The sequence below is a fragment of the Macrobrachium rosenbergii genome, chromosome 54, assembly GCF_040412425.1.
Source record: "Macrobrachium rosenbergii isolate ZJJX-2024 chromosome 54, ASM4041242v1, whole genome shotgun sequence".
Lineage (NCBI taxonomy): Eukaryota > Metazoa > Arthropoda > Malacostraca > Decapoda > Palaemonidae > Macrobrachium > Macrobrachium rosenbergii.
The window spans coordinates 35,719,774-35,730,697 of record NC_089794.1 but is presented as its reverse complement, the minus strand read 5'-3'; the positions used below and the strand labels follow the sequence as shown (position 1 = coordinate 35,730,697).

The 10,924-nt window shown below is 33.9% G+C and overlaps 2 protein-coding genes across 3 annotated transcripts in view; one reads left to right on the top strand and one right to left on the bottom strand.

Annotated features, from left to right (window-relative positions):
• The window catches only part of LOC136834971 (tyrosine-protein phosphatase non-receptor type 23-like), an 84,068-nt gene that overhangs the window by 71,803 nt on the left and 1,341 nt on the right, over nt 1–10,924 (bottom strand). The gene's annotated exons all lie outside the window — the stretch shown is intronic.
• LOC136834640 (uncharacterized) lies at nt 1,748–8,949 on the top strand. Its single transcript, XM_067097221.1, has 4 exons — nt 1,748–1,858; nt 2,339–2,554; nt 8,195–8,467; nt 8,630–8,949. Exons 1-4 carry the CDS (start codon nt 1,748–1,750, stop codon nt 8,909–8,911), a joined length of 882 nt encoding a protein of 293 aa, XP_066953322.1. The 3' UTR covers nt 8,912–8,949.

The window sequence follows — 10,924 nt, the reverse complement described above, 5'->3', positions numbered from 1 at the left end:
CATGAATGATTTAACTTTGTCATGAGAAATTATGCATACAGGAAATATTACTTATAATTTTGATAAGGCATGGACAACCCTTTTCTCCCATTTTGAGAATTTAGTTATGGAAGTTTTGAAAAGCAGAATATTTGGAAAAAATCATTCCACGCAATGTAGTGTGGTTTAGGTATGTTGACGGCATAATACGTACATCCATCTGGGCATAACATCAAAGATGTGAGCCCAACTGAATGGAAAATGTTTTTTGTCCCAAATAAGGTGGTCTAGTATTCTTTTTCCCATACGGTGCGAAATATTATTCAGCAGTCTGTATGTTCAGTTGTACTGTCACCCTCGAAAATATATTTCAAAAAATGTTCAGCTATTAGTTCTATCGAAGATGTCTTAAAAAACTAAAGACGAAACTGGGCAGGATGTATTGCTTGTGTTTCATTTTTTTTCCTTTGATACATCTGCATACGTACATAAAGTGTTTTTACATATACTGTATGTATATATACATGTATATATATATATATGTATGTATAGCCTATGCATGTTTACACACACACATATATACATATATATATATATATATATATATATATATATATATATATATATATATATATATATATATATATATATATATATATATAGCTAGAATTTACAGTTGCCGTGTTATGTGCAAATACTAAAAAATTTCTTACTTTTATTATTGTGTGGGATGGGGTGTCTTGCAAAACAAGAATACCACACGCCAGAGATTTAGGTATTAATTACATTTAATTTTCCTTGGCAAACGTATGACTCTTAATCTCTGTTTTGGTGTGATACAACAAGAGAGCAATTTATTTTTTCTCGTGCATCTTCTTTATCAAGGCTCCTGCCTCTATAATGGCAGGTAATTTCCAGTACACAGTAATGTAGAAGATAAACGTCTTACGATGGATGCTGAGATATTTTAAGCATCGTTTTGTAAAGAAGAGATGTCGCAAAACATACGAAAGCCGTTAACCAGCCTCATTAGCAAGCTCAAATTAGGTGTGCTGTTTTGCGCAGGCGCAAGCATTACGCATGCGCAGAAAGCTGTTGCTTCGTTCATAAAGGTGACGATAGGGCTGAACGTTGAGCATTTCTTTCAGTCAACCGTTATGGAGAAGGTACTAGTACTACATGCATCTTGAGTGAGCAGCTTCTTTCTTGTTTATGCTGTGACTGGACTGCAGACCTATATGTCTTTTTTTATTTTTAGTTTTATTATGTATTTGCAATTGATTACTTTTTTCTATTCTTCTTTTTACTCTTGTTTTCCCATATTTGTTACTTCTCACTTCCATTTTGGTGTATACTTGAAAATAAGTTGTTATTATTATCATTATTATTATTATTATTATTATTATTATTATTATTATTATTATTATTATTAAAATAATATCAATATAAATACATGGAAAGACTGTCATATCTATATATATACATATAAATACTATATATGTGCATATATATGCGTATATATATGAGTGTGTGTATATATACACACATACAAATATATTCATATAAATATATATATATATATATATACATACATACATATATACTGTATATATATATGTCTACATATATATATACATACATACATACATAAACTGTCTTCTTCAGGTTACTCCACTGCTTCTGCTGGGCGTGGCAACTTTGGTGGTCAGTGACCTTGGCATATATGACCCAACGTTAAGATTTGAGAGTCATAGACTTTATGGACATCATGGCAATTCTGAACATCATGGAAGTGTTGCACGTCACGGGAGTTCTAACCATAACGACCGTCTTGTACATACTGGGAGCCCTGGGTATGGTGGAAGCCATACGCATAAAAGTAATGGACAGCATAGGCCTAGAGTTTATGGCGCTTACGATAACGTAAGTTTTTTTTTATTCTGTGAATTTGAACAAAATTATGTTGCTACAAATTGAAACTAGATTTTTTAAACAAGTTTAAGTCATTCACGTTTGAGAAGATATATTATTAATCTTGAACCAATAGAGTTTATGACGCTTACAACAATGTATTTTTTTTTTTTTGTATTCTGCGTTTTAAAAAATTATGATGCTACAAATCGAAACTGGAATGCGTTAACAATTTTAAATCATTCACGTTTGCGAAAATATATTGTTAATCGTATTATCACAAAGATTTATTTGAAATATATAAAATTTTTTAAATAACTTGCAGCACAGTGACCTTATGTTATGCAGACGACACTCACCTAAACACGAATCGAGAACAACGCAAAGCGCATTAACTAATCCACACGTACGATACGAAAGTTTAACCTCAATATTATTTACCTCCCAGATTCCGAGTCACTACAACTACAACTATGTCGTACACGACGAGCACTCGGGCAATCACTTCGGCCACGAGGAATATCGACACGACTACAAAACCGAGGGTAAATATTTCGTCCATCTTCCCGACGGGCGCATCCAGACAGTCACCTATCACGCGGACGAGACCGGGTATTATCCCAGGGTATCATTCGAAGGGGATGCCCAATTTGGCACCCATATAGTGCGCCTTACTTATCATATGCCGGATATTGTATATAGGCCTAAATAAATCTTTTAACTTTAAAACCCTTTTGTTATCACTCGAGTCATCAGATTGCTCCTAAATAGTTGGTGATGTGAATAGACGTTGATATATATATATATATATATATATATATATATATATATATATATATATATATATATATAAATATATAAATATATAAATATATATATATATATATATATATATATATATATATATATATATATACGAATGCCAAAAACATATATGTAAAATAAGTTTGTAAATAATCATTATAAGATTTATACGGAAAATATATATATGTATATATTCATATTCAATAAAAAAAAAATGCATTTTCAGTGAACTGTATTTCAACATGTTATTTTTTCCATCAAAATTTTTACCCAGAAATTGAGTTTGTGTGTGCGTGTGTGAGTGTAGAATCCTGAATACTCTGGCCAACCAACGTTTTTCCACTTCAAATATTAGGCCAAAAATATCCATCCCTAATTTCTTTCTCTGTAGAAAATAATTTGCCGGCTGAAATCATAAAAATTCTATAATTCTATATCTTTTTTAACTGTCGGTACTAAGCAGCACTTGGCATCTGAAGCAATTCCAGAAATTCTGGTTACTGCAGAGCATTCTGGGTTATGCCATTGCCTTTAGAAAAATGGCAATTTTATGGCGTCTGTATCGTTATAATATTTTATTTCCATTATGAAACTTGTATCGAATATTATCGAATAATAATTGTTTTGAATCCCGCGGGTATTATACAGAATAAATATTTGAGTACTAAATGCTCTATTGAATAAACGCTGCTACTATAACAAATCAAGTTAATATGGAAGTTCACGTCAACTGAAAATAAAAAAAAAATAAGAAATTGCTGGAATTATAAAGTATGGGTAAATGAATGCCAAAAGATATAATAATAATTATTACTATTATTATCTCAGTAGATGAAACCTATTCACATGCAACAAGCACACCAAAGGGGCCAATGACTTGAAATTAAAGTTTCCATAGAGTGTTGTTTCAACCTCCCACTGCAGACCCCACACTACATCAGTAACTGATCATGATACAGAGTCAGTGATTTTTCATCGCCTGGGAGGAGACGCGAACCCGCAGCATCTGAGTGGCGTACCACTACACTAACCACTATACTAGTGGACTTGTATAAAACAAGTTTGTAAATAATTACCAAAAATGTTTTATGGACAATAAATGAATGAATAATACATTGCACATATCTAAGAGAGATTCACTTTCCCTTCATTCTTTTTCTTGATACCTTGCGGCCTGGGCTAGAAAAAGGCACTGAGTTATCCATCCCATCGGCCTCTACATCAGAGAATATATTTTACGATCAAAGAGGAAGACCAGCTGTTCATGTACAATGATGTTAGTACATATATATATATATATATATATATATATATATATATATATATATATATATATATATATATATATATATATATATATATATATATGTATATATATATATATATATATATATATATATATATATATATATATATATATATATATATATATATATATATATATATATATATATATATAGATGTAATGGTGAAGAACTCCACAATTATGTCAGTATAAATGAACATATACATGTGTCCTTGTGTGTGTGTGTGTTTAGAGAAAGATATATATATATATATATATATATATATATATATATATATATATATATATATATATATATATATATATATATATATATATATATGCGGATTTCTTCACCATTTTAGTGACTCATGCGATTATGAGATTTTTAGAACTAAATATAATGTTCATAAGAACGTATAGTAAGCATGCGTCTTCTGCCTTTCTTTCCTCGTTTTATTCGTCAGGCAAAGAACGAGCAACCCGTCTAGCTATCTCTCCCGAAGAAGAATGGAGAGACACTTATCAAAGGGCGTGGTGCCGCGTTCTCTTAGACAGTCACAGAGCTCTGGCCGAAGGTTGACCAACTGTCACGTGATTGGGAACACTGCTCCCTATTGGCTGACATTCTTAACATAGTAACTCTATTATGCTTTTGGTTCAGGCCTGATTGCGTAATGAGCTCTCTTGCGGTCACTACAAGCTCTGAAAACCTTTTTTTTTTTTTTTTTACATATACGGTAAATGTACATTGTAACCGTATCATTATCCTAGATTGTAATTCAATGATTGTATCATATCATGATGAAAATGAGACTGTTTATAAAAAATGATACTCATTAGGATAGATCGATACAGTATTGAGACTTTGCAAAACATCGTGGCCATTAGGACAGAATATTCAGAAAAAGATATAATGAAGCCAAATTGGAAGTAATGATCTAATGGGAATTGTGTACGTACATTACTGAAATAGATATTTATTGCCTGTTTCGAGACGGGATTTCGTGTTCATTATTTTCTTGTTTATTTGTTCATTTGTGTGTTTGTTTTTGGTAAATATGTCAGTAATGATAGTATCATTTTTTTTAGTAAAGATCATGGTTGGCTGAAATTATTTCTAAAATGGCTTAGTAATACTCGTATGGTTAAATGGAAAAAGAATTTCAGTAGATTCGTTAGCATTTGACACAATTACTCAGTCCGGAATATACAGTATTATCGAGTTGTCTATCCACAAAGCGAGAAAGATGTACAGTACTGAAGAGGTCCCAGCAACAACAAACAAATAGACCTCAAAAATAAAGTGAAGGTCACTTACGTTGAAAACATTAACAAAAACAGGTAAAAAATGCGTCGAAGTTTCTTCGGCGCAGTGGAGTTTTCTGTACAGCGTAATCAAGGCCACGGAAAATAGATCTATCATTCGGTGGCCTGGTATAATACTTCATGAAACTCTCAGCCAAGGCCCATGAAACTCTTAGTCGCGGCCCATGAAACTTTCAGCCACGGCCCGATGGTGGCCTGCGTTGTTGGCACCTATAGCAGTGCCACACGCACGATCATGGCTAACTTTAAATTTAAATGAAATAAAAACTAATTTGGTATGTTTGATGTTTGGAGGGTAGATGATTAACATACCAACTTGCAGCCCTCTAGCCTCAGTAGTTTTTAAGATCTGAGGGCAGGCGGAAAGTGTGGACGGACAGACAAATAGCCATCTCAACAGTTTTCCTTTACAGAAAACTGTAGATTCTGTTCACCTTAAACCCGACTATGGAACGGTCTCCCTGAGAACGTTGTGCAATTAGGCTAGAGCCCCACAAGTTCAAGCGAAGATGCAATACATTACTACGCTCACTTTACAATAATAATTTTACATTTTTATCCATTTATTTATTAATTTGCTAATTTATCTTTTGTTCTAATAACTGATCTCTTCTTTCTGTACTTCCTATCATCTGTAATTGCTTTCAAATGAATTTAAATAATAATAATAATAATAATAATAATAATAATAATAATAATAATAATAATAATAATAATAATAATAATAAATAATCTGTTTACTTTTCACTATCCCAGAACCACCGGTAGTTCGCTTATCAATGAATATTTTAAAAAAGGGAACCCTGCCTGGTGTTTATAGCATGCAGCAACTTCAAAGAAATTCATGTTGGGAAGACTGGTAGATTCATCACACAAAGATCAACTGCGGATAAAGGTAAGTAGTCGAATTGAAACAGTGAACCTATTAGAATAACACTGAAAATCCTATTAAAAGGACCACCGTCGTATCCTATCAACGTCGTTATCCACACAATACAAATGCCTTTGTGAATTGAACTGAATATAGAATTTAGGCCAAACGCCAAGCACTGGGACCTATGAGGTCATTCAGTGCTGAAACGGAAATTGACAGTAAAAGGTTTGAAGGAAAACCTCGCAGTTGAACTATGAATCATTGTTAGGAGAAGGTGGAACGTAAGATGGAAGAAAGAGAATATAAAAGGAGATACAGTAAAATAAAAGAAAGGAGTTGCAGCTAGGGGCCAAAAGCACGCTGCAAAGAACCTTGAGTAATGCCTACAGTGCACCGCATGAGGTGCACTGACGGCACTACCCCCCTACGGGTACAAATGTCTTTGTCACCTACCAACTGTTCACAGTCAACTGTCACCAAGGCTGAAGCCCCGTAGGAGGACAGCGCTGTCAATGCACATCTTGTGGTGCACTGTAGGCATTTCTAAATATTTTTTGCAGCGTCCCTTCGGCCCTTAGCTGCGTCCGTTCCCACTTCCTTTCTTCTGTCTTAATGTCCAGCCACTCAAACTCACTCTCATCACCTTGAGCATTGAATGTCCTCATAGGTCCCAGTGCTTGGCCTTATAGCCAAATTTTCACAAATCAGTCAAATTTAAGACTGAAGAACTCGCAAATAGAAGTTTTTGCGTTAATTTTCCCATATTATATTTTGCTAAAATAAAATGGATATATGGTTTGTTGAGATTATTATATTCCAGATATAATTAGCTGAACTGAATATCTTACATTACTTAGTTGAGGAAAGTATTTCAAACAGTAGCGCAGCAAAGCTTGAACTATCTCAGACCTAATATGGCTAAAAATATTAATTTTAATAAGCATACGGAAATACATAAAATTTCGCATAATTGAAAAATTACATTTTGCTAATCATTATAAAACTTAACGAAAATCCATTAAACTTTTTTCACGTTTATAGAATTATATTTAACATAGCAAAACTAAATAAAACTTTCAACTTTGTAGAGTAGTAAGGAATATCTTAAAAGTGAGAAAACAGGAAAAAATCAAACTTTGTAAAGCTAAGAAAATCGCAAAAGAGCTTAGCTAGTTGAAAAACAAATAGTTAAGTGGTAGCTAAGGAAAATATTATTAAAGTTTACTTTACCAATACATTATACTTTGCATTAAACTTTGGGAAGTGCTTCCTGCATCTGAACGCTTGTAATTCCTAGAGTCCCTTTAAACATCGATTTTGGCGCCAAGAAGTACCTTGAAAAAATGTGAAAGTCATTACGAAGCCCATCAATGGGTCTAAAATAGACCTCCGTCCTCCGCGCATGCGCAGGCAAACTCCATCCCATATAAAAGCAACAGTCACGGTTCCACAGGCAGGCAGTTCTGTCACCATTCGACCAATATGAACCAGGTATTGCTAAAAATAGTGCTACTATTGGTTTACTTTTATTCGCTACTGTAGGGTTTCTGTTTTATGTACAGTATTGCTCAAATACAAATTTTTCCATAAATTATTCACTTCCATACATATTATTTTAATGAAATTTTCCATTCATCTTATACATATTCATACACATATACTTACATACATTCATACATAAACACACATATATATATATATATATGTATGTATTATATATGTATTTATGTATGTATGTATGTGTATATATATATATATGTATATATATCTTCTTCATCTTTTGTTGTTTTCATCTTATTTGTTTACTTCAACTGGAAGCAGAAAGACCATATTATGTCTCACTTTATATTATGTATTCAAAACAACACTCATGAAAGTATTTATAATGTTACCAATTAATTCTATCACTTTCCATTATTAACACATTATTGCTTGTAAATAAAAAAATATTTGTTTTTTAAACTATTTTCTTTAATGGGTCATCTTCAAGGAGGTCAATAACGTCTTTCCAGGTAACCTTACTTCTCGTGGTGGGCGTGGCCTCTCTGGCACTCGGTGACGTCAGATTGCATCATGATATTCCCGGGCATCATGGAAGCTATAGGCATGTTGGAAGCCATGGGCATCATGGGAGCCATGGGTATCATGGAAGCCATGGGCATCATGGAAACCGTGGGTATCATGGGAGTCATGGGAATCATGGAAGCCATGGACACCATGGAAGCCATGGGTATCATGGCAGTCATGGGCATCACTCTAATTACGACCATGAGACATACGAACATGTAAGTTTATATTTGCTTTTGTTCATTTTCTATCCAAGTTCTTCCTTCAGAAAAATAGCAGCTCATTCTTCTGAATACTTAATATATTATCAAATGCATATGAATTATATCAATTAATTTCCTTTAGGTACGTATTACATATACATTGAACTCCTTTTTCAGCACCCTGCCCATTACGACTTCGAATATGTTGTACACGACGAGTATTCGGGCAACCACTTCGGTCACGAAGAATCCAGGCAAGACTACAAGACCGAGGGCAAATACTTCGTCCATCTCCCCGACGGACGCGTCCAGACAGTCACTTATTACGCCGACGAGACGGGATACCATCCCGAGGTCTCCTACCAAGGGGAAGCGCGCTACGATGCCCACGGCCCACACCACGCTGGGTATCGTGCCCCTGCCAAGTCCTACCACGCACCGGAGCCTATATACCACTGAGACAGTCGATCCATTGCTAATTTATTGCGGATAAAAATAAATTTTTGTCGAAATTACAATACGTTTGTATTTGATAATTTCCTTTTACGGATTCAAAGCATTCAGAAATACTGGAGATTCGAGTCAATATTTCTGTTCAATTTCTTAATGAACTTTCTACTTAAGCTTTGAAACTCTCTTTTCTTATACTTTTATTTACCGTACCTAGAGTCTTGCTTCTTGTACGGGGCTGGACTAGCAATGTTTTCGTAGTTAGCCAAAAAAGGCTTTTCCTTATCATTGCTCCTAATGCTTTTCACTCTCTCTAAAGATGATTAGGTCATTAAGTTGACCGTGCCATCGGACTTCGTTTATAAATATCGGTCGCTATACTTAACTGTATAAAGTTACTATGTTATTGAAGAATCTTCGTCACGCGAATTTTAGTAAAACTGATAAGAATTGTGTTGTTGAATTGAACTGAATATAGAATTTAGGCCAAAGGCCAAGCACTGGGACCTACGAGGTCATTCAGCGCTGAAACGGAAATTGACAGTAAAACGTTCGAAAGGCGTAACTGGAGGAAAACCTCGCAGTTGCACTATGAATCAACTTTTAGGAGAGGGTGGAAAATAACATGGAAGAAAGTGAATATGAAAGGAGGTACAGTAAAAGGAATAAAAAGGGTTGCAGCTAGGGGCCGCAAGCACGCTGCAAAGAACCTTAAGTAATGCCTACAGTGCACCGCATGAGGTGCACTGACGGCACTACCACCCTACGGGGAGAATTGTGTCGTCGTATTCAAATTGTTCTCTCCTGTCAGCGACAGAGAACTGGGAAGCCATTTAAATTCTAGCTTGGCTATTCTAAGACGAGAAAAAGAGGCACACGAGGGGGGGGGGATTAAAGGTGTGGGGGGATGTAATATTAGTATTATCGGATATTTTTTGTTTAAAGAATTTCATGATAATCAAATAGTGCATTTAATGAGTCAGATTAAGTATATATTGATATCATCATTGGTAATACAACTAGCTGCAGGAGACTCTTAATCATTATAAAAAGATCTCGATACCATTCAAACTAAAAACGTTTTTGTTTTTACGAATTATGAGACTTTTTCTTATGATAAGATTCCCGCGATGTTCAGCTATATTGTCTTAGTCTTAATCCCATAACTTAGTAATCTTTAGCAATAACCTTATTTGAAAATATAATTCAACAACTAATTTTTGGTAACTTGAAGATATCAGCACAGAAGCTCAAATATCTAAAGAGGTTTCCAGTGGACAGGAATCGCTATCCTAAGTGTGATGCGTTCCTTAACTTAACGCACCAGGCTAAAAACAGCCTCTATTCATAACACCTCAAGTACCGAAATACTGACTTGTGGCCTTATTCATGTACAAATCAGGAAATGGACGGTTGTTTAGAAACCGTTTGCAACCTTTTTATTTCATTTCACAGTAGTGGCATTTTCCATCCATAGTTCGACTGTAATTCTTAAAAGATCTTTTAATATTTTTTTTATATCTATAATTATTCAAATTCCATCCCAGTTCTAGCTAAAAAAAAATGTCAGATGAACTCCCGCATAGTAACAATGAAAATAAGAAAATGGGTATATTTTTAAAACTGTTTTTAACAGAAATAGTTTCTCTGAGGCATCCTGGCGTATACTTGATTTTATACAAAAATATCATTTTGGATCAGTAAATTATTGTTGTTCAATATATATATATATATATATATATATATATATATATATATATATATATATATATATATATATATATATATATATATATATATATATATATATATATATATATCCTACTGCTTAGCTTCACTGACAAGTCGTCGTTCCCCAACCATTCGGTGGTTCAAGTCCCCCTGGCGACGGATCGTTTAGCCTATCGTTTACAAATTTCCCTTCGCTATATTATTCCGAGGTTAAGTGAATTTGATATTAAAAGGCATTTGTAGCTTAATGTTTGTGAATATAAAAAATCGGTGCTACTATAGTAGGCGGTC